The sequence below is a fragment of the Macrobrachium rosenbergii genome, chromosome 15 (assembly GCF_040412425.1).
Source record: "Macrobrachium rosenbergii isolate ZJJX-2024 chromosome 15, ASM4041242v1, whole genome shotgun sequence".
Lineage (NCBI taxonomy): Eukaryota > Metazoa > Arthropoda > Malacostraca > Decapoda > Palaemonidae > Macrobrachium > Macrobrachium rosenbergii.
In genome coordinates this window covers 16,641,280-16,667,589 of record NC_089755.1, presented here as the reverse complement: position 1 = coordinate 16,667,589, position 26,310 = coordinate 16,641,280, and the positions used below count along the sequence as shown (strand labels likewise).

Below are 26,310 nucleotides of genomic sequence, written 5' to 3'. Positions count from 1 at the left end.
AACTGCCCAAACTGGGGCGGGTCAAACTCTCTTCTTATCGGGAGAGTGAGATATAGTCATTATTAATTTAGCTTATTTATTTTACGCACTTTTTTACTCAGTTTGTCAAGGCGTATTGCAAGAATATGATTAAATGTCGTATAAATATGCACAGATAATAAATAATAATAATAAATAGATAGTTAAATTGAAATCTATTGAAGAAATTGTAAATTTCAATCCTTTTTTTTTGTTTTTTATCTCAATTTTTGTACATGTTCAATTTTTCCTTCTTCTTCTTCTGCCCCCATGGCATTCCTCCTGTTATTTTCTTCCTCGTCTTCCTTCTGCCCCTTATTTTTCTTCCTCCTCTTCTATTCTTCCCCTTCTTGCTCCCTGTTCTTCTCATTCTTTATTCCTTTAGCTAATTCCCATCTTTTAGCATCTTTCCTCACTTTCTCTCCGCCTTCTGTTCTCATAACTCTGGTTCCTCAAACTCTGGTTCTTCAAACTTTTTATTCCTTTCATTTTGGTCCACTTCTGGTTCCTCAAATTCTGCTTCATCAAATTATGGCTCCTCAAACTTCTGGTCCCCCAGACTTTGGTTCCATCAGACTCTCAAATTCTAAACTTTGGTTCCTCAAATTCTGGTTCTCAAATTCTGGTTCATCAAAATTCTGGTTCATCAAATTCTGGTTCCCTCAAATTCTGTTTTCATCAAACTTCTGCTTCATCAAACTCTTGCTTCCTCAAACTTTGGTTCTTCAGACTTTGGTTCCTTAAATTAGTTCCTCAAACTTTGGTTCCTCAAACTTTGGTTCCTCAAATTCTAGTTCCTCAAATTCTGGTTCATCAAATTGTGTCTCTTCAAACTTTGGTTCCTCACACTTTGGTTCCTCAGACTCTGGTTCCTCAGACTCTGGGTCCTCTAGCTCTGGTTCCTCAAATTTTTGTTCCTCAGACTCTGGTTCCTCAAACTTTGGTTCTTCTAAATCTGGTTCATCAAATTCTGTCTCCTCAATCTCTGGTTCATCAGACTTTGGTTCCTCAGACTCTGGTTCCTCAACTTCTGGTTCCTCTAACTGTGGTTCATCAAATTCTTGTTCCTCTAATTCTGGTTTATCTAATTTTGGTTCCTCAAATTATGCTTCCTCAAACTCTAGTTCCTCAAACCCTAGTTCCTCAAACCTCTGGATTCCTCAAATTATGCTTCTCAAACTCTGGTTCCTCAAATCAGGTTCATCAAACTCTGGTTCCTCAAACATTGGTTCCTCAAATTCTGGTTCTTCAATCTCTGGTTCCTCAAACTCTAGTTCGCCAAACTCTGGTTCCTCTTGCTCTAGTTCCTCAAATTCTGGTTCCTTAAATTATGGTTCTTCCTCGTCCCTCAACCCCTCCTGAGGCGAACCTGAGTTCCAGAAACGGTGCCACTTTAAAGCGGAAGTGTTCCTCGTCGTTCAGCCGAGGAGAGAGAGAGAGAGAGAGAGAGAGAGAGAGAGAGAGAGAGAGAGAGTTCAGAGAGAGAGAGAGAGGGAATAACACCCAAAAACACCAGAAAGCTGTTATGTGGAAGCAGAGAAAAAACAACCAACAGAAATGTAACAAATGAAAACTCGAACTATACATAAATGGCTCTTAAGTAAATTAAGAAAAAAAAAACCATTTGGGTTCTTGAAACAGCAGAATCTATATACCTTTGTGTCCAACACGAATTGTTTCAAAAGGAGAAAATGTATTGACAATCAAGTGAATAGTGCGAATGGTTTTTTCTTTCTTTTATTTTTTTATTACTTTGCTGATTTTTTCTTTTATGATATGTGAGATCTATTCTTTCCGTATTTCCTTTTATCTTCTGTTACTTCATTTTAAAGAACACATTATTTGGATGCTTGGATTTCAAGTCAGTGGCACCTGTGGTGGGCTTGTTCCGAATGAATAGATTCTTAATAATATCTGCTGAATAATAATAATAATAATAATAATAATAATAATAATAATAATAATAATAATAATAATAATAATAATAATAATAATAATAATAATAATAAATTTGAATAATAATAACTCCCACGGTTATGTAAAAATAGCTTTTATTAATTTTCCGTAAAGATCACCACTAATGCAGTTTGAAACTACAAAAATGTTCATAAGATTAAAATATAATAAAAATAAAACAGTTATACCCATACATTAATTTGAATAATAATTATCTGTAAATATCTTGGCGCGATTTTGTTTATTATCCAATTTTCAACAGCTGGCATCAGTTTTGAGTAAATGGAGATGAGGAGAATATTTATTTTTGTATAGGTACAGTAATTTAAAGCTGATTAATAATAATAATAATAATAATAATAATAATAATAATAATAATAATAATAATAATAATAATAATAATTAATAATAATAATAATATTAGACCATCATTTCATAATACACTGCTAAATTCTTTCTTTTTAACAACAATCCAAAAAGCTTTTATTAATATAACAAATTTTCCGTAAAGTTCATGGACTCACCACTAATGCAGTTTGAAACTATCGTCAGAATTTAGAATATTAACGATGTTCAGCAGATTATAAAAGCTTCCTTAATATAAAATTTCTTCTATCCAAAAATAAAAAGTTGAACACATTTCTCTCATCCAGGAATTAATTTGAATTCATAATTATCTGTAAATATCTTGGCGCGATCGGCTGCTTCCGGGATTAATTTGTATATTTAATATGTTCTAATTAGGACAGCTGGCATCGGTGGGGTGAGAAAATGAAATGGTTATGATATTTTTAAGAGGAATATTTATTTATTTGTGTGAGAGTTTATGTGACTGGTTGCATATATATATATATATTATATTGTATATAAAAGCTGATATATATATATATATATATATATATATATATATATATATATATATATATATATATATATATATATATATATATACATATATATATATATATATATATATATATATATATATATATATATATATATATATATATATATATATATATATATATATATATATATATATATATATATATATATATATATATATATATATATATATATATATATATATATATATATATATATATATATATATATATATATATATATATATATATATATATATATATATATATATATATATATATATATATATATATATATATATATATATATATATATATATATATATATATATATATATATATATATATATATATATATATATATATATATATATATATATATATATGTATATATTGGATACTATATGTATATATATGTGATATGTATGTAATATTTTAAGATTTCATTAGAAAGATACGTTTCAGTTTTCTGTAAAAGGAAACTACTGAGATGACTAATTTTATGTCCGCCCTCAGGTCTTAAAAACTACTGAGGCTAGAGGGCTGCAAATTGGTATGTTGTTCATCCACCCTCCAACCATCAAACATACCAAATAGTAGCCCTCGAGCCTTCTCAGTAGTTTTTATTTTATTTACGGTTAAAGTTAGCCATGATCGTGCGTCTGGCACCGCTACAGGTGCCAACAACACAGGCCGCCACCGGGCCGTGGCTGAAAGTTTCATGGGCTGCGGCTGAGAGTTTCATGGGCCGCGGCTGAGAGTTTCATTGGCCGTGGCTGAGAGTTTCTTACACCATTATATGCTGTACAGAAAACTCGATTTCGCCGATGAAACTTCGGCGCATTTTTTTTCTTATTGATTTATTATTATTATTATTATTATTATTATTATTATTATTGTTTATTATTATTATTATGATTTGAGTTTAATTTAGATTTACTGAAGAATTATGTGATTGTGGATACTGGGCGGTATTTGGAAACCAAAATGGCGCTGTTAATGCCTTCATTAAGAAGAAACTTTCCCAGCTGTCGCCGGCGTGAGACTCACCACATCTATTAGAAGTTTCTCCCTCACCGTTTATTCACTTTACTTCCTTTTTAACGATGCAACACAACTCTCTCATCCGCTTCTCAGGACGCACAAGACACCACACAAACTCCTGATCGGAATTTGCGGTAACAGAAAGGAACAGAAAGCCCGAATCATTCCCAAAATTCGGAATTTCCTCAGCGGGAATCACCACAATAGAACCAGACGCCTTTGATCAAGATTCCAGATTCCTGGAGGAGGAGGAGGAGGAGGAGGAGGAGGAGGAATGATTGACCTTATTCACTGGATGATAAAACCGGGAAGAAAACCCCCCAAAGGAATGAACAGTTCCTTCCAGCTGCCGTCGTCATCAGCCAATAACAACTTTTGAAAGAAGACGGAATTAGTATTATTCTTGGGTCGCTTTTGTGAGAGGCGGCGCCGTTGTTATCATGGGAATTATTCCTTTTTTTCCGTTAAGTTTTTCTCTCCAAGAAGGAGAAATGGAGTGGTGGAAGAAGAGATAAGAGTTTGGGTACTTTATTATTATTATTATTATTATTATTATTATTATTATTATTATTATTATTAAAATTGTATATGTTATCAATAATAATAATAATAATAATAATAATAATAATAATAATAATAATAATAATAATAATAAGTGAGAAAAGTGATGAGCTCCTAAGGAGGTAGGATGCAACCCGGAACCCCACACTATAAAAACCACCCAGTCGAATAGGATGATAGTAAAAAAGAAAATACATAAACAAATAAAAAAATAAATATTATTATTATTATTATTATTATTATTATTATTCAAACTGTATATGCTGTTAATAGTGTAATAATAATAATGTTAATGCTAATAATAGTAATATTATTATTATTATTATTATTATTATTATTATTATTATTATTATTATTATTATTATTATTATTATTATTCCAGGTTTCCAGATTCACTTGCTGAAACTTTATGCGTCTGGGAACTTTATTTATCCTAACCATCGTGACCTAACGTGATTGATTGATTGATTTCCCAAAACTGGCACCACAACAGCAACAGCTGTAGTTATTGATGACTGACGTATATCATTATATATACTGTCAAAAAAAAGTAAACACGAAATATAAGTAGTTTTTGTAAATATGGACTCGAGAGTAAAACAGCATTCGTTAACCTCCTTTTCACCATTAGTTTGAAAAGTGTTCAGGTACATGACAATTATTATTTAAAAGTGTGTTTACAATAGAAAAGTAATGCAAAAACACCGAATCAAGTGACTGTGCAATGCATAATCAAAATCCCTTTAATTTTTTATATTAATGCAGTTTGATTAAAAAAAAAAAATACAAGTAAGGTTACTGCAGCTATTGTAGGTTACAGCGAATGAATTCCGCAGGAACAGAACTGAACGCTGATGCGCTGTTGACGCTGTGACGAGATTTTTTTTTTTTCTCTCTCTCTCTCTTTTCTACATCGAGTAGATTGGTCGTACTGCTTCGTTGTATCTGAATGCGTTTGATTTAACGTCTGACTGAAATGTCTTTGACGCAGCAATTATCGAACTAAGAAAAATGGTGAATTCGATAATATTTTTAGTCTGGAAGTCTAAAAGATTAGAGGTCTGAAATTCCAAAAGTCTGGAAGTCTGGAAGTCAAAAAGTCTAAAAGTTTAAGGTAAAAACTAAAAGTCTTTGACGTAGCAAAAATCAAAGTAAGAAAAAACGAAAAAAGTTTCATCACGGACCCCGTATATAAATCTACAACTTTACAAATTCCCTTGTTGTTATTTTCCATCTGCATTTCCCAGGAGAGAGAGAGAGAGAGAGAGAGAGAGAGAGAGAGAGAGAGAGAGAGAGAGACTGGAGTGCATTATTTTATTCTGTTGCAAGAACTCAACAGTTTACTGCTGTAGTTGGTGTGCCTGACATTGCTTCGAAATAGGAAAGGTCTGTATATTGGAGTTTATTTTTCCGTTTTTGGCTCGTACACAGTGGACGAATTGTTACCAGGCGTTGGAGAGAGAGAGAGAGAGAGAGAGAGAGAGAGAGAGAGAGAGAGAGCATACTTTCCTAGCTACGGTATATTTTCTTGCCGTCACCTTCCATAAGTACTATGTTTCTTTGTAAGTACATAATTTTGATTTGTATAATGTGAAGTATTTCTAAAGTAGCAGATTTAATCAAGTCCAGTAACTTAAAAATGCTTCTCACTTATTAACAGTTCCACGCAATGCGGCCCCTCCGTGTTGTAACATAATAAGAATTTTTTTTTTCTCAGACCACAAAGACATCTCATTCCCTCTCGATTTCACAAAAGTTTTGGATACGTTTCCTTAACAAACGTCTAAGGAATTGGAGAAGTTGAGAGATATCTGTGGCTTCATATGAAACGGGTAGGTCTGTAGTTCGTCTGCTAGTAACTGACTTCTTCATAGCCTTAATGATATTCTAATTGTTATTGAGAAGATGAAGAACCCTATTCAAGCCTTAATAGTATTCTTATTCTTATTGAGAAGATGAAACCTATTCAAGCCTTAATAATATTCTTATTCTTATTGAGAAGATGAAGAAAGCTATTCGAGCCTTAATAATATTCTTGTTCTTAGTGAGATTTTGAAGAACCCTATTCAAGCCTTAATGATATTCTAATGGTTATTGAGAAGATGAAGAACCCTATTCAAGCCTTAAGAGTATTCTTATTCTTATAGAGAAGATGAAACCTATTCAAGCCTTAATAATATTCTTATTCTTATTGAGAAGATGAAGAACCCTATTCAAGCCTTAATAATATTCTTATTCTTATTGAGAAGATGAAGAACCCTATACAAGCCTTAATAATTTATTGAGAAGATGAAGAACCCTATTCAAGCCTCAATAGTATTCCTATTCTTATTGAGAAGATGAAGAACCCTATTCAAGCCTTAATAATATTCTTATCCTTATTGAGAAGAAGATGAAAACCTCAATATTCATTCTTATTGAAAGATCCTATTCAAGCCTCAAGCCTCAATAATATTCTTATTCTTATTGAGAAGACGAAGAACCCTATTCAAGCCTTAATAATATTCTTATCCTTATTGAGAAGATGAACCCTATTCAAGCCTCAATAATATTCTTATTCTTATTGAGAAGACGAAGAACCCTATTCAAGCCTTAATAATATTCTTATCCTTATTGAAAAGATGAACCCTATTCAAACCTCAATAATATTCTTATTCTTATTGAGAAGATGAAGAACCCTATTCAAGCCTCGAGCCTCAATAATATTCTTATTCTTATTGAGAAGACGAAGAACCCTATTCAAGCCTTAATAATATTCTTATTCTTATTGAGAAGATGAAGAATCCTATTCAAGACTATTATTAATAATCTTATTTTTATTGAGAACATGAAGAACCCTATTCATATGGAACAAGCCCACCACAGGGGCCACTGACTTGAAATTCGAGCTTCCTAAGAATATTGTGGTGTTCATTAGTAAAAAGTAAAGGAATGTAAAGGGAAGAACAGAAAGAAGAGAGAGATCTAACTTATTAAAAGAGGAAAAGTAAATATATCGAAATGCAAAGAGAAATATTAGGGCAGTAAAATAATGATGATAAGTAGATTTGGAAGGGGAAATTGAGCTTTACATTCGCAAAATCCAAAACCAGGGATAGCCTATCAATACAGCTCGCAGGCCACATTCTCAGTTCGCGTCCCGAATTCCTGATCACCCGGTGACGACGTCCATCGTCGGCAAATTGGCTTTCAGGAACTTTGTCCGTCCTCGAGGTGTGACTTGAGTCTGCGATCATTTCGAGGCTGTGAGACTTCGGTCTGGAGTTTGAAGGCTTCGCTGAGAGAGAGAGAGAGAGAGAGAGAGAGAGAGAGAGAGAGAGAGAGAGATTTGTATTTAAAGTTTTATCTCATAAGTGAGATCTCTTCTCTCTTTCTGCATTTCCCTTTACCTTCTCTTACTTCCTAATGAGCTCCATATTCATTGGAAGCTTGAATTTCAAGTCGGTGGCCATTTTGGTGTGCTTGTACCATATGAATAGGGGTTCATCATCTGAATAATAATAATGATAATAATAATAATTAGTAATAATAATAATATCTCCAACCATCTAGATATTCATTGTCACTGTTTTCATAAGGTCTGAAGACTTGGAACCAATTCTTAGACTCTCTGGGATTTCTTCGTGTTAGCTGTGATGCGCTTTTTTTTCCTTATTTCAGATCTTGTGCCAAGCTGACAGCCATAACTTTCTACCAAGGGAATCAATTAAGTGAAATCTAAAATATTCCCTTAACCAAAGTGACCACATCACAAATGCCAAAGGATTACCAGCAGTTTGATCAAAACATTTCTAAGGGGCGTTAACAGGGTCCCTTCGGCCTCTAGCTGCACCCACTTTTTAGCCTTTTACTTTACCTCCTTTCCCTAGTCCTTCCTTCAGTCTTGCTGTCCGACCTCTCTGACTAATACTCCTTAGTGCAGCTGTGGGGTTTTCTCCCAGTTCCGCCTTTAGATCTTTCTAATTCATCTCATTTATTTCCTGGATCCCTTTATTGTATGTATGGTCATGTATACATGTCAACATGACGTATACTTCTACATATACAAATTCTGAGCCCATTTTCATACAAGTTTATTTCCTATTTACAGGAACTACAAATTATTCTTGAAAATCTTCAATTAAAAAAAAACTTTTTTGAAAAAACTTACGATGAAAACCTCCCTCTTTCCTTTCCGCCTAATCTAACGAACTCTATCATCTTCCCAAGAAGATACGAAATCTTCCCCCCCCCCCAACCGCCCCCCCCCAAAAAAAAATCTCAGCCGATCTCTCAGGAAAAGTTTGTGATATCAGCGAAGTATTCGGCCACTTCGAGCAGAAACTGCCTTATCGTGGCCTCAAAATAAAGAAGTCAGACTTTTCATCGTATTTCTTCAAACTTTTCCGGTCCTTGGTATTAGACATATGAGCTAAAATCATAATTTTTTCATCAGTGTTTTGCTTCACGTAGAATGTAGAATGAATATAAACAAAAGCTTTCTTAATGTGAATCAAAATGAGATGAGAAATATCTTCAAAAGTCCAGCCAGAAATTTCTCAAGCGTCAATTGTAACTTCATTTCACTCTGGGCAACATCCAGTTACGACCAATCAACGGTCGTTCAGCGGAAGCGCTCTTGCGCGCCCTTATATCATTCAGTTCTGTCATTCACGAAGAGACATATACTTGAGAGTATATATATATACATACATATATATTTATACTGTATATAATGTATATATATATATATATAATATATATATATATATATATATATATATATATATATATATATATATATATATATATATAAATGCCAAGAGGATTACCAGCAGTTTGATCAAACATTTCTAAGGGGAATTACAGTTAATGATAAAGGGTTGCATCGTAATTCAGCATCTCTTCTTATAACACCTTTGAAGACTGAATTCTCCCAGCCTCCCTTTTCCCAACCCCCTCCCCAACGCCCACCCACCTTGCTGTCTGGGGTCTTCAAAATCTTCAAGAACCGGAGAAGAAGAAAGATCTCTCTCTCAGCTCTCTCTCTCTCTCTTCCTCTCTCTCTTTAGAACTGCAAGAAATCTCATTTATTTCCTGGATCTCCCAATTGTATGTATGGTCAAAAATTTCTGTCAACATGAAAATTACTTCTACAGAAAATCTGAGCCCATTTTCATACAAGTTTATTTTTATCCTTCTCTAAAATTATTCTCTGAAAATCTTCAATTAGAAAAAACTTCCATCCTTTTTATTTATTTATTTTTATCCGCCTAATTATTAACGAACTCTATCATCTTCCCAAGAATGAAATCATCCCCCAAACGCAACGGAAAAAAAAAAAAAATATACTCAGAGGATCCCACTCAGACAAAGATTTTTGATAAAAAAACATTCAAAAGAACCCTTATCTCCTAAAATAAAGTTTTAACGAAATTAAATCAAAAGAAGAAGCTTTTTACAAGATCGTATTTCTTCAAACTCTTCTCTTCATTATATTAGAATATGAGCTAAAAAATCATCTTTTTTCATCCTTTTCTTTTAGATTTCACGTAAATTCAGATGCAATTAAAAAAAAAATGCAAGAATAAGAAAATGGAATGAAAGACAAATACTTCTAAACAAAGCCAGAAATTTCGAGAAACGCGACCGCCAGATTGAAACTTCATTTCACTTTGAAAATCCAGTTTTCAACGGTTTCAGTAAGAAACGCCACTATTGAGATGGCTATTTTTTGTCTCAATCCAGTTCTTCTCATTCGATCTTAAAAACTACTTGAGAGGCTGTCAAAGTGGTATGTTGTCATCCACCCTCCAATCATCATATACATATATATATATATATATATATATATATATATATATATATATATATATATATATATATATATATTATACATGCAGCCCTCTTATAGAGAGAGAGAGAGAGAGAGAGAGATTAATTTAACTTCAGCAGAATTATAGTTAATGATAAAGAGTTGCATCGTAATTCAGCATCTCTTCTTATAACGACCTTTGAAGACTGAATTCTCCCAACGGTCCCCCTTTTCCCAACCCCCTCCCCCCAACGCCCACCCACCCACAAAACAACTGGGGTCTTCAAAAATCTTCAAGAACCGGAGAAGAAGAAAGATCTCTCTCTCTCTCTCTCTCTCTCTCTCTCTCTCTCTCTCTCTCTCTCTCTCTCTCTCTCTCCGAGAACTGCAGAAACGGCGCGAATTATCTCCCCAAGTTGGGTCGTTTCTCTGCTCGGAAAATTACTTACAGAAAATAGCTCGGTTCGAAATTATATTTTTATCCTCTCTCAAGTCTTCTCTACATTAGGGATAGAATTGGGGTTTTCCTTCCATTATCCTTTGTTTATTTATTTATTTATTTTAGATTTCTTGTAAATTCAGACGTTCTCGAGTCGGATAATTACTCACATAAAATAGCGAGTTTTGAAATGATCTTTTTTTTTTTTTTTTCCTCCTCCTCTCAAGTCTTCTCTCCATTATGCACAGAATTTGGTTTTTCCTCTCTTTATCCTTTTCTTTTAGATTTCCTGTAAATTCCGATGCATTGCAACAAAAACAAGAATAAGAAAATAGAATGAAAGCACAAAGACGAGACAAAAGTCTGATGACGAGAGAGAGAGAGAAGCATTTCATTTTGAAAATTAGTTTTTAGTTTTCTGTAAAAGAAAACTATTGAGATGGCTATTTGTCTGTCCGTCCGCACTTTTCCCTCTCAGCCCTCCGATCTTAAAAACTACTGAGGCTAGAGGGCTGCAAGTTGGTATGTTGATCATCCACCCTCCAATCATCAAACATACCAAATTGCAGCCCTCTAGCCTCCTCGGTAGTTTTTAGTTTATTTAAGCTTAAAGTTAGCCATAAACGTACTTCTGGCACCGATATAGGTGCCAACAACACAGACTACCACCGGGCCGTGGCTGAAAGTTTCATAGGCCGCGGCTGAGAGTTTCATACAGCACTATACGACGTACAGAAAACTTCGGCGTACCTTTTACTTGTTTATTTATGACCACGAACGAAGGAAGGATATATATATATATATATATATATATATATATATATATATATATATATATATATATATATATATATATATATATATATATTGTTGTATATATATATATATATATATAGGATATTATAGGCAAAATGTGGTTAACCCATGCTTAAATCCCTTCAGGTATAGAGAGAGTAGGCATTGAGAAGATTTTGGCTTCAGTGAGATTAGACAAATGCGGTTTATCCGTCCCACAAGAACTAGAATATTCCTGTAAATATAAGTCGGCCAAGAGGAAACCTGGACAAAAATATATGGATGGATATGATGACTGGAGGAATATATATATATAGATATTCGAGCCATATACGTATATATATGGCACCTGGATGATGATATATAATATTATATATATATATAAATATATATATATATATATATATATATATATATATATATATAATGTTATATAGAGGCATATATATATACCAACAGATATAACACCGAGGGTTATTCAATGAAGATGAATAAACGAGAAAGACGATATATGATATAATTATTATACATGAATGAACCGATGAGATTCAGGCCACTGAAAAGAAACGAACGTCATATTTATGGTAATTCGCCAATGTTTACGGTTCCGTGTGGGCTGATTAATGGCCCCTTAGACTTTCGGAAGGAAAATTAGGAAAACCAAAATGAGAGAGAGAGAGAGAGAGAGAGAGAGAGAGAGAGAGAGAGAGAGAGATTAAACGACATTTGTAGCTTAATGTTTGGATGTGTATGTGTGTATATATATATGTGTGTATGTGTGTATATATGTATATATATATATATATATATATATATATATATATATATATATATATATATATATATATATATATATATATATATATATATATATATATATATATATATATATATATATATATATATATATATATATATATATATATATAATATATATATATATATATATATATATATATATATATATATATATATATATATATATATATATATATATAATATATATATATATATATATATATAGATATATACATATAAAATACATACAGTATGTATGTATGTATATATCATATCTCTCTCTCTCTCTCTCTCTCTCTCTCTCTCTCTCTCTCTCTCTCTCTCTCTCTCGCATTCCCAGACTTTCCCTCAACTAGGAACGTCTTAGGGAGGCTTCTGAGGGTCCACTCGAAACTCTAAAGAATTCCAAGCGCCCTTCATTCCTCCCTCTGGGAATATGGAATATTCCTCTTCCCCTCATAAGTCCAGAGCTTTTTCTTATTGTATTCTGTATCTTAATGTATTCTGTATCTTAATGTATTCTGTATCTTAATGTATTCTGTATATGCTGCCGCAGCGCCTGATTCTTTTGTTTTACTTTGCCGGGGTCAAGTTGGGTGATGATTAGTAATGGCCTTTGTTTGTCTGTTTTAGGCTTTTGGATTCTGTGTGATTAATTTTCTCTTTACTGAGGAATCTATTTTGTCCACCCAGCTACAAATGGGTACACATCGTCCGCTGTTAGAAAATGTCGTGAAAAGATGCTGTTCGAAAGTGCTGTTAAAATTCTGTGAGAAAGTGTTGTTAAAAACGCTGTTAAAAGATGCTGTCCGAAATTGTTGTGTGAGGATGCTGTTAAAATGCTGTTAAAGTGCTGCTCGAAATGCTGTTAATAGTTCCTGTTCAAAGATGCTGTTATGAAATACTAAAAATGCTCTTGAAAGATGTTGGTAATATGCTGTTCGAAAGTGCTGTTAATAAGCTGTTCAGAAGTGCTGTTCAAAAGTGCTGTTAAAATCATATTTGAAAGAGCTGCTAAAATGCTGTTAGGAAATTCTGTTAAAAATGATGTTCGAAAGTGCTATTAAAATCGTAAATGCTATCAAACTGTTTTTCGAAAGTGCTGTTAAAATGCTATTCGGAAATGCTGTCAAAAGATGCTATTAAAAATGATGTTAAAAATGCTGTCCGAAAGTGCTGTTAAAATGCTCTTCGGAAATTCTCTTAAAATGCTATTCGAAAGTGCTGTTAAAATGCTGTTTGAAAGGGCTATTAAAATGCAGTTCGAAAATGCTGTTCGAAATGCTATTCGTTGTAAAAGTAATGCTGTTAAAATGCTGTGTTGAAAATGTTAAACCTATCTTGGAAATATATATAAAAAATGCTATTAAAATGTGCAAAAATGATGTTCAAAGATTCAGTTTGAAAATGCCGTTAAAAATTCTGTTCGAAAATGTGTTAAAATGCCGTTCGAAAGCGCTGTTAAATGCTGTTCGAAAATGCGGTTCAGAAATGCTGTCCACCCTCAAGAAGAATCCCTTCTTTCAGAAATTCTCTGAGAATTTCGTGACCGCGAAACAAAAATGAAGAAAGAGTAAAACACATTTGAATGATAAAGCATGAAACGGGCAGAGAGAGAGAGAGAGAGAGAGAGAGAGAGAGAGAGAGAGAGAGAGAGAGAGAGAGATAAATAAACGCCATTCTGGAAAAGGATTGTAGGATTTACTGTCCATTAAGAAGACGAATTCGACACAAGGAGAAAGATGAGGAATCGTTTCTTCTCAAAAGAAAACTTTTCTGAGCGAGATAAGAGGACGAAGAATCTCTTCCCCTCCCCCACCCCCCACCCCATAAAAAAATAAATAAGTAAAAAAAAAAAAGAAAAACCGGGAATCTTTCAGTGTCTTAAAAATTGGTTTTATCTCAGACTTGTCTCTCCTCTTGTTCGATATCTCTGCCTGAAACAGGACTGTGTGTGTGTGTGTGTATGTGAGTATATATATAGGCCTAATAGAGAGCTAGTGCCGTCAGTGCACCTCACGTGGTGCACTGTAGGCATTACTATTGGGTGTTTTTAGCATCCCTGCGGCCTAGCTACCCCAACTTTTTAGCCTTTTACCTGTCTCCCATTCCCTGGTCCTTGCTTTAGCCTTGCTGTTCAACACCTCTGACTATAACTTTTCAGGATAACTGTGATGTTTTCTCCCAGTTCCACCTTAAGATCCTTGTACTCAACTCCTTTATTTTCTGGTATCCCTTTATTTTGCTGTTCAACCTCTCCAACTCCGCCTTTTAGAAAAGAGGCCACTTCCCCCAACGTGTTTTTTCTCTTCTACCTTTCACCGATTAGAAAAAAACCAACACAAAAAAATGTGAGGCAAAAAATACGACTGAAATCAAATACATCAGAATTTTCCCCCTCCACAACAAGTAAAAATACTTCTTGCATGAAAAATTATATATAGATTCTTTTATGAATGAAATATACACGCCTTTCGACTAGAAACATAATTAGCGAAAACCGGATATCTTAGATAAACAAGATTTTTGTTTAAATATTTATATATATATATATTTTTTTTTCCTTATAAATGTAAATCGCCTCAGAAGCGACGTTGGATGTTCAAGAATTCAAACTTTTCCACAAAAATAAAAGAGAAAATGTTACGAGAGTAAATTGAAGCCCAACTGAAATAATTACAGTAGAGGGGGTTAGATCAAGATGAATGAAAGACGGGGATGAATTATTATTCCGCTAAAAGAAAGATTCAGGTCACTGGAAACAAATGAACGTCAATTTATGGCAATTCTCCAATGTTTACAGAATTTGTGTGATTAATGGTGAGACTTTAAAAAATGAAAATGAGAATGAGAGAGAGTTAGAAAGAGAGTCAAGATTCCTGAGAGAGAAAGAGAGAGAGCACTTGATATAACCTTTGTAGATGTTTGTATATGGCCTGTATTTTGAGTGGCTAAATTTCAATATATTTTGAAATAGGTTTCTTTCTGGATATGATATATGAGAACTTGTTTAAATATGTACAGTATATATGTGTGTACATATGGATTATATATGTTATTTATTCTGCATTAGGTTACGTGAATGTGACATAGGTCATATATTTAAACAAATGAACATGTCTTATTATATGTTCAATCGATCTCTGGTAAACGGCAGATCAACTAGATCGTCTTAGAATTTTTGAGGGTCCACTGAAACATTTTAAAGAAAACATTTTTCATTCCTCCTCCTGGGAATATAATATTCCCCTTCGTTTAATTCATCATTTTCTTATTGTATTCTGTATCTAATGTATATGTATATACTATATATTTATATATATATATATATAACACAATATATATAAAGTGCCTGTGTTTGAAATTGTTTGTCCACCTTTGCAGGAGAAAGTCTGTCTGTCTGTAAAACACTAATAGCTGTGATAGTCTGTCTGTCTGTCTGTCTGTCTGTCTGTCTGGCTGTCTGTGTCTTTAGACTTTTGATGGAGCTTTATTGCAATTTTCTCTTTACAGAATAATTTTTACATACAGCTAAAATGGGTCACAAACGTTGTTTTAGAAAATGTTGTGAAAACTATAAAAGTGCTATAAAAGAAATTCTGTGAAAGTGTTGTTAAAAAAAGGTTGTCTAAAAGATGCTGTCTGAAACTGTTGTGTGAAGATGCTGTTAAAATCCAGAAAAGTGCTGCTCAAAAGCTGAGAATTAGTTCCTGTTCAACGATTGCTGTTATGAGGTCTAAAAATGACTCTTGAAAGATGTTGGTAATATTGTGAAAAGTGCTGTTAATAAGCTGTTCAAAGGCTGTTAAAGTGGTCTAATTTGTTCAGAAATGCTGTTCGAATATTAAAGTTTTTGTTTGCTAAAATGATGTTCGTTTCTAGTAAATTTCTGTCATCATATCTTTTCTTTGAATTAATAAAGGATTTTGTTTTGTTCAAAAAAAAGGAAAGCCTTTGAGTTAAAATTTTGCTATTCGTAAATTAAAAGCATTGTTTAAAAATTTGTTCTTAAGAATATCGATGCTGGGAAATTCTCTTCTAAAATCTTTTGTCCCAGTGTGTTAAAATGCTGTTTGAAAGGGCTATTATAATGCTGTTCGAAGATACCCACAAATGCTGTTCTTGTTTGGGGCTGTTAAAATGACTTCTGTCTTTAAAATGCTGTTGCAGTGAAAAAAAACTTTCGAAAGTTTAATATTGTTAAAAGATGCTCAAAATGTTAAAATCACTGGAGCTGAAGGTCGTTGGAAAGGGAAAAAAATAAATGCTGTTCGAAAAGGCTATCATAAAATTCCTTTGATGTTCAAAGATTTGTTTGATAATAAAAAAATGTGTTCGCTAAATGTGAATAAAATGCCTTCTTCCTGATTAAATGGCTGTTTTTAATGCCAATTCAGAAATGCTGTCCACCCTCAAGAAGAATCCCTATTTCAGAAATTCACTGAAATCCCCACCCATTCAGAAACAAAATCCGAAAGAGTAAAACATTTGAATGATAAAGATCATGAACTGGGCAGTCAGGAACAATAAATAAAAAGGGCGCCATTCTGGCAAAGGATTGTAAGATTTACTGTTAATGAATTCTACACATGGAGTGGATCGCTTCAGCCAAAGAAAACTTTTCTGAGAGATAAGGGACCTGAATTCTTCCCCTCCCCACCCCCACCCCAAACAAAAAAACTAAATAAGTAAAAAAAGAAAAAAAAACACAGGAAGTCATTCAGATGTCTTAAATAATTGATTTTATCTCCAACTTGTTTCCTTTTTCTTTTATTTCTCTGAAACAGGAAAACTCTGTGTGTGTGTGTGTGTGTCCGTCCGCACTTTTTCTGCCCAGTGACACAATCAGGTCTGCACTGTAGGCATTACTATTTCTGGTGTTTTTTAGTTAAACTTCCCTCACATGAATATACATCAAAATAAAAACAGCTGGTCTTTTAGCCTTTTACTTGTCTTCCATTCATCCAGCCTTGCTGTTCAACACCTCTGACATCATTTTAAAAGGATAACATTGCAGCTCCCAGTTCCACCTTTAGATCCTTCTACTCAGTCTTTTATTTTCTAGGATTTTATTTTGCTGTTCAACGTCTAACTCCGCCTTTTAGAAAAGTTTGTGCCATTTCCCTGCTTGTTTCAACGTGTTTTTCTCTTCTGCCTTTCACCGATTGAAAAAAACAAAAAAAAACTGTGAGGCAAAAAATACGACTGAAATCAAATACATCAGAATTTTCCCCCTCCACAACAAGTAAAAATACTTCTTGCATAAAAAAAATATATAGATTCTTTTATGAATGAAATACACACGCCTTTCGACTAGACGCAGCGGAAACCGGATTCTTAGATAAACAAGATTTTTGTTTAAACTTTCCTGCCCCAGTTTTTTCTTCCTTTATACGTAAATCGCCTCAGAAGCGATGGATGTTTACTTACAAAAGGAGCCTTCCATTCGCTGAAGTAAGTTTGAGCCAACTGAAAAGAATTAGAAAAAGTTTCAGGTGTATCGTTCGGTTCCGTAAAAGTTCGTCTGTTTAGAAATGCTTCAACTTCAGGTATCGAGTTTCTGTTCTGCTTTTATCGGTCTAAAAGAGATTTAGCGTTTGAGTGAACTTTAAACATGACTGAGTGAACGTTACAAAGAGAGTCACAATTCCCGTGAAGGTTCTATGGTCTCTGATATAACATAGTTGTGTAAGATATAGGCCTACGTTTTGAATGACTACGATTTCAATGTTTTTCTTTGAAAATTCTTCCTTTCTGAGTGAAGCTGAGAAAACTTATTTAATATGTTAGTGTGTGTGTACAGACTGCAATGTTACTTTATTCTGCATTAGTTTACGTGAAAGTAACTCAGGTAAATATAGAAACAATTTAATCATATTAAGTTGAACCGATAGCTGGTAAAGTCAAGAAATCGATCGGAATTTTTCTCAGTAGCCATTCATTTTATATAAATGTTAATATACCAGTAATTGTTATTTCATATTTATTTATATATATATATATATATATATATATATATATATATATATATATATATATATATATATATATATATGTGTATATATATATATATATATATATATATATATATATATATATATATATATATATATATATATATATATATATATATATATAAGTGATGAAATAATAATCACTGATACATCTAAATGTCAAAATGAATTCGGCTACTGAGAAAACCTCTTCTCTCTAACTTTACAGTTATCGGTTCAACATAAGATTAAATTGTTTCTCTATTTACTAGTAGTTACATTCAAACAGCTAATGAGCCTCTTATTCACTTAAAGTATAAAATATTCTCATATATAGACATATGAATCATATATATATATATTATATATATATATATATATACATATATATATTACTGAATCAACTTTTTGGCATAATTTCTTAAAAGACACATTAGTATTTTAGTTTGTGTCAATTTTTTTAGTTAATTCATTATAAATCATTGTAGGTTTACAGTGACCCTGAAAATAAAAGTCCTAAATATATAAAGAATATTACGAATAAAAACTTTCTTTCATCATAAAACTCCTGAAATAAATATAACAAAACCGAACCTTTATCAAAGCCGAAATATTCCGAAGGAGGCTTCAATCACACCTGACTTTTCAGATATGCAAACGCCACCCAATCAGCACAGAATCCGGGGCTAATCCTACACTGAGCACACGTCAAAACAATAAATAAATCCCTGCTGGGAAGAATACGTTAATGAATCTACCTTTAGTGGATTTGTTAAGGAATACGAGAGAGGGACTTGAATTCCTCCTCGCTTCCCGTTAGAATCTGGTGGGCGTTTTTGGCTCCCCCCCCCCCGGAGTCATGGGATGTCACACATTGACTATCCGGAGGTTTCCTTATTTCTTTTTAGTTTTCTGAAAAGAAAACTATTGTGCCGGCTTTGTCTGTCCGTCCGCACTTTTTTCTGTCCGCCCTCAGGTCTTAAAAACTACTGAGGCTAGAGGGCTGCAAATTGGCATATTGATCATCCACCCTCCAATCATCAAACATACCAAATTACAACCCACTAGCTTCAGTAGTTTTTATTTTATTTAAGGTTAAATTAATTACAATCGTGCTTCTGGCAACGATATAGGATATGCCACCACCGGTTGTGGTTAAAGTGTCATGGGCCGACTCATACAGCATTATACCGAGACCACCGAAAGATAGATCTATTTTTGGTGACCTTGATTATATGCTGTAGGGAAAATGACTCGCTTTTTCGCCCTCAGAAACTTCATGCGATTTTTTACTTGTTCTTTCATATCTCTGGCGAAATTTATTGCCTGTCATTTTCGCTTGAGAATTCTCAATGTAATTAATGCCATTTTGTGCTTCTTAAGGGAGTTCTGTCTTCAGTTGGGGATGTTGGCTACTGACTGTTTTACTCGAGTATAAAGTAGCATGTGGAGGTATTTATAGAATACACATACTTCGCGTATAAACACACACACACACATCACACACACACACACATATATATATATATATATATATATATATATATATATATATATATATATATATATATATATATATATATATATATATGTATATATATGTGTACTTGTTACTTGTTTACCAGATGTGTATATTTTCGATGGCCAGTATAACCTCTTTTAAGTTCCACATTTATTTTAATAAAATGATTGTGTATGTGTATGACCTGTTATTAGTAGTCTCGTAAACATATATTGTCATTCACTTTAGTCTTCCAAAATATTCTCAAACAAGACATCTGTGTCACAAATGCAAAACTTTTGGATGGAAAAGATTTCTAACAAATTCTTAAGATAAATTGACGAAACTTGAAGTAGAATATCCTCAGAGTCTTATAGATATAAATATTGAAATACTGTAGAAATTATTTAAACACTTTAATAATTGGAATATTTTATACTTTAAAGATATCACAGAGAAGAAGTGTGAAATTCCCTCTTCCGAGCGTTATAAGGAACGGTTCCTCTTCAAGATGGAAAAGAAAACGGTTTGATTAAGACCATTCCGGTATTTTATCCGGCAGGAGGGAAGGACGTTTAGTCTCCCTATTTCAGGGCTCAATAGAAACTTTCACCTTCTGTTCAGTTCTACGAGTGTTTTGAACCCTGGATTTCTTGTTATTTAGCAATTTTTGCCACCTCCCATCACAAAGTCCGTTATTGGAACGGATTTATCTTTATCCTCCTCAAATCAGTTGATTAGCTGGATATTTACTATAGGAGGTAATTTTAATATTTTTCAAATAACGTCAAATAATTAGAACGGACTTGATTGAACCGATGATCTTGGAGAGTCGTTCGACCGAAGACCCTCCCCAAAAATCGTGTTTGGTCAGGTGGGGAAAAATGACCCCGCTTTTCCAGCCCCAGACTTCATGGAACCTTTCATTTCTTTTTGAAAATCGTTTTGAAATCGCTGAGAATTTCATAAAAATTTTCTTTTGATGTTAGCTTTTTGGCTGTGCTTTTAAATAAATGACTTGGTTTTTATAATTACAAGACTTCACTTGTTCAACCATTTACATCTGGTTTTACTGGCTTTAGGCGCGATATACTCGCTCACTGTTTATGAGTTCGTATATAAGAATATATTTTACTTATAATCATCATATTTGTAGTCCACAGCAATAACAACAGCTTTAGTATATTCTCTCTGCTTCCACTTTTATTCTTTGTCTTACTCTCTCTCTGTCTCTTTTTCTCTTCTTCTCTTGAATCTACTTTTGCTATATTTCTATTTTAGAATACTATTCAGGATCTTATCTCTCTCTCTCTCTTATTTCTATCTAATTTCTTTTTCTGGCTACACTACACACACACACACATAATATATATATATATATATAGGCCTATATATGTGTGTATATATATATATATATATATATATTCTTCTTAATGTCTTCTAAATGAAGTATGATATCTCTCATATAAAATATATAACCCTATATATATATATATATATATATATATATATATGTGTGTGCTTCTCTTCTGTGTGACACATACATACATACAGTATATGGGTTAGTGTGTATTTATGTACGTAATTCCCTCCAATATAGAAATAACTTCCCCTCCAGTAACATCATATGTAAATGGTATGATAACGTAATAAAAAAACCTTTGGTCTACAGTCTCTCTCCTCTCATCTCTCTCTCTCTCTCTCTCTCTCTCTCTCTCTCTCTCTCTCTCCCTCTCTCTTTTACTTTTGATTTCATTTAATAAAAGAGATAGTTAATAAATGTAATGGACAGCACTCGATTCCGCAGGATTTTAGATTCAAGAAAAGAACGGGACTGGAATGACCTACAGCAGTGGCTACAAACAAAAGAGGAGGTAACTTAACAAAACAATCAAACGACCTTAAAACTAGTTTATTATACAAAATAGTATACATTATGTGCAAGTGAGTTCAGGTTCTGGGTGGCCAAAATACACGAAATGGTCACTTACATAAATACCATTTAAACTCAAATAAATGAATCATTAAATAATTTCTAATAGTCAACATTCAGAACAATAAACATTTATAAAAGAAAATAAATGCCTAACAGCAGCGCCAGAAATCAGTGAACATCAAATTCAAAATATAAATGCAAGCAGCAAATCATTTCCAGAGCCATACACTTGCTCTACACCATTAAATAATAACAATGAAATAAAGTCATTATATTAACACAATAACACGTTCAGTTAAATCAATGAGAAGCTCAAAAATAGGCAGCATAACAATAACAGTGACACATATCACCAAAGCAGCATAAAACAAAAACACTGACGAATTCCGAAGAATTGTCGAGGCAGTCTTTTACCGCCAACAGGATAGAGATAACCAGATGTAATCGGTTGAACCCTCGAAAACAGCAATTAGCTGTCAAAACAGGAGCACATTTTCAACACATGAACTCGCCGACAAGTCGAGATAGTCTTTTTACCCTTTCCTGCTACTGAAGAAATCAAAACACACAGATGTAGAGGTCCTCATCCTCCTGCCGAAGTAAACAGGTCCATCACACCTGTTACCCAACAAAGTGACTTCCCGCTGCTCTATCAAAACACGCTGCTGCTGCTGCTGCCCTCTTGGCTGAGTGTCGCCAAGGAACCGCTCTGCCTGCCACCCAGAACCTGACTGCCGCTGTCAGCCACCCCGTGACAGAAGTCATCTCGCCACCAAGTAAAAAAACACAAGAGTGCAGGTGAAACAAGGGAACAACTAGAACAAGATTGCTCCACCAAAATAACCATTACACCTCACAATATATATATATATGTATATATATATATATATATATATATATATATATATATATATATATATATATATATATATATATATATATATATATATATTTTTTATAAATATATATATATATTTTTTTTTATGTGCGTGCACTGTACACATATCAGAATTGAAAGTAAACAACGGTTCTCGAGCAATCCTGCCTCGCATCAAAGTCGGAGGAGGAACTACTTCAGAGCATCTCTGAAGGAAGTTAAAGCTCTTTAATTAAGCCCCAAATTCTCTCTCATTGAACTGCCCAAACTGGGGCGGGTCAAACTCTCTTCTCATCGGGAAAGTGAGATACAGTCATTATTAATTTAGCTTATTTGTTTTACGCATTTTTTTACTCAGTTTGTCAAGGCGTATTGCAAGAATATGATTAAATGTCGTATAAATATGCACAGATAATAAATAATAATAATAATAAATAGATAGTTAAATTGAAATCTATTGAAGAAATTGTAAATTTCAATCCTTTTTTTTCTGTTTTTATCTCAATTTTTGTACATGTTCAATTTTTCCTTCTTCTTCTTCTGCCCCCAAGGCATTCCTCCTGTTATTTTCTTCCTCGTCTTCCTTCTGCCCCTTATTTTTTCTTCCTCCTCTTCTATTCTTCCCCTTCTTGCTCCCTGTTCTTCTCATTCTTTATTCCTTTAGCTAATTCCCATCTTTTAGCATCTTTCCTCACTTTCTCTCCGCCTTCTGTTCTCGCCAACTCTTGGTTCCTCAAACTCTGGTTCTTCAAACTTTTGTTCCTTTCATTTTGGTCCACAAATTCTGGTTCCTCAAATTCTGCTTCATCAAATTATGGCTCCTCAAACTTTGGTCCCCAGACTTTGGTTCCATAGACTCTGGCTCCTTAGTCTCTGGTTCCTCAAATTCTGGTTTCTCAAATTCTGCTTCATCAAATTCTGGCTCCTCAAATTTTGGTTCTTCAGACTTTGGTTCCTTAGACTAGGGTTCCTCAAACTTTGGTTCCTCAAATTTTGGTTCATCAAATTCTGGTTCCTCAAACTTTGGTTCCTCAAATTCTAGTTCCTCAAATTCTGGTTCATCAAATTGTGTCTCTTCAAACTTTGGTTCCTCACACTTTGGTTCCTCAGACTCTGGTTCCTCAGACTCTGGGTCCTCTAGCTCTGGTTCCTCAAATTTTTGTTCCTCAGATTCTGGTTCCTCAAACTTTGGTTCTTCTAAATCTGGTTCATCAAATTCTGTCTCCTCAATCTCTGGTTCATCAGACTTTGGTTCCTCAGACTCTGGTTCCTCAACTTCTGGTTCCTCTAACTGTGGTTCATCAAATTCTTCTTCCTCTAATTCTGGTTTATCTAATTTTGGTTCCTCAAATTATGCTTCCTCAAACTCTAGTTCCTCAAACCCTGGTTCCTCAAATTCTGGGGTCTCTAATTTTGATTCCTCAAGTTATGCTTCCTCAAACTCTGGTTCCTCAAATCAGGTTCATCAAACTCTGGTTCCTCAAACATTGGTTCCTCAAATTCTGGTTCTTCAACCTCTGGTTCCTCAAACTCTAGTTCGCCAAACTCTGGTTCCTCTTGCTCTAGTTCCTCAAATTCTGGTTCCTTAAATTAGTTTGGCTCCTCTTGCTCTAGTTCCTCAAATTCTGGTTCCTTAAATTATGGTTCTTCCTCGTCCCTCAACCCCTCCTGAGGCGAACCGGAGTTCCAGAAACGGTGCCACTTTAAAGCGGAAGTGTTCCTCGTCGTTCAGCCGAAGAGAGAGAGAGAGAGAGAGAGAGAGAGAGAGAGAGAGAGAGAGAGAGAGAGAGAGAGAGAGAGAGAGAGAGAGAGAGAGAGAGAGAGAGAGAGAGAGAGAGAGGTTCATAATAACACCCCAAATAACACCAGAAAGCTGTTATGTGGAAGCAGAGGAAAACACAACCAGCAGAAATGTAACGACATGAAAAACTCGAACTATACATAAATGGCTCTTAAATAAATTAAGAAAAAAAAAACCATTTGGGTTCTTGAAACAGCAGAATCTATATACCTTTGTGTCCAACACGAATTGTTTCAAAAGAAGAAATGTATTGACAATCAAGAATAAAAGGAATGGTTTTTTCTTTCTTTTATTTTTTTATTACTTTGCTGACTTTTTTTTCTTTTAAGATATGTGAGATCTCTTCTTTCCGTATTTCCTTTTATCTTCTGTTACTTCATTTTAAAGAACACATTATTTGGATGCTTGGATTTCAAGTCAGTGGCCCCTGTGGTGGGCTTTTTCCGAATGAATAGGATTCTTCATCTTCTGAATAATAATAATAATAATAATAATAATAATAATAATAATAATAATAATAATAATAATAATAATAATAATAATAATAATAATAATAATAATATATCTACAAAATGTGTTTTAAAATATGTGTACCCATGCATAACTGAATTTGTTTCTCCATTTCAAGACTCGTGCTACTAGGAGAATGTTTTAATAATAATAATAATAATAATAATAATAATAATAATAATAATAATAATAATAATAATAATAATAATAATAATAGTATCACTTTCGAATACACTGCCTATCCTCTCTTTTTAACAGCAATCCAAAATAGCTTTTATTAAGGAAGAAATTTTTCCGTAAAGTTCATGGACTCACCACTAATGCAGTTTGAAACTATCGTCCAGAATTTAGCATATTAACGATGTTCAGCAGATTATAAAAGCTTCCCTTAATATAAAATTTCTTCTATCCAAAAATAAAAAGTTGAACACATTTCTCTCATCCAGGAATTAATTTGAATTCATAATTTTCTGTAAATATCTTGGCGCGATCGGCTGCTTCCTGGATTAATTTGTATAATTAATATGTTCTAATTAGGACAGCTGGCATCGGTGGGGTGAGAAAATGAAATGATTATGACACATTTTTAAGAGGAATATTTATTTATTTGTGCGAGTGTTTATGTGATTGGTTGCAGTGGGTTGTATATAAAGCTGATATATATATATATATATATATATATATATATATATATATATATATATATATATATATATATATATGTATATGTATATATATATATATATATATATATATATATATATATATATATATAAATGTATGTATGTTATGTATACAATACACATTACACACACACACACACACATATATATATATATATATATATATATATATATATATATATATATATATATATATATATATATATATATATATATATATATATATATATATATATATATGTATGTATGTATATATATATATATATATATATATATATATATATATATATATATATATATATATATATATATATGTATGTATGTATGTATATATATATATATATATATATATATATATATATATATATATATATATATATATATATATATAATGTATGTATGTATGTTATGCATACACATATATATATATATATATATATATATATATATATATATATATATATTTTTATATATATATCAGTACATATGTGTGTGTATGCATATATTACAAATCCAAGTAATTCTCCAATATAGAACAAAATTTCTCCAAACACTGGCGTAAATGATATGACAAGAGCGAAATAACGTAATATATAAAAACCCTGGCAGGATTTCGTTTAATAAGAGACAATGAGGTAATGGACATCACTCGGTTCCGCAGTTTCTTAGATGCGAAAAAAGAACGGAAGTGAACGACTGACAGCAGTTGCGACAAACAAA

The 26,310-nt window shown here is 32.9% G+C and overlaps 2 protein-coding genes across 2 annotated transcripts in view; both read right to left on the bottom strand.

Moving 5' to 3' along the window:
- Positions 1 to 758: 758 nt before the first annotated feature.
- LOC136846272 (variable charge X-linked protein 3B-like) lies at positions 759 to 7,699 on the bottom strand. The gene is made up of 3 exons (XM_067117080.1): positions 7,619 to 7,699; positions 1,199 to 1,340; positions 759 to 1,102 (listed from the first exon to the last, which is right to left on the bottom strand). The coding sequence occupies exons 1-3, from the start codon at positions 7,697 to 7,699 to the stop codon at positions 759 to 761; spliced, it is 567 nt and encodes a 188-aa protein (XP_066973181.1).
- Positions 7,700 to 23,557: 15,858 nt separating this feature from the next.
- The window catches only part of LOC136846271 (variable charge X-linked protein 3B-like), a 3,846-nt gene continuing 1,093 nt past the window's right edge, over positions 23,558 to 26,310 (bottom strand). The window contains exons 2-3 of the mRNA XM_067117079.1: positions 24,039 to 24,180; positions 23,558 to 23,928 (exon numbers count right to left, since the gene is read on the bottom strand). Of these exons, the coding sequence (XP_066973180.1) occupies positions 23,558 to 23,928; positions 24,039 to 24,180 (513 nt within the window). The remainder of the gene's footprint in view (positions 23,929 to 24,038; positions 24,181 to 26,310) is intronic.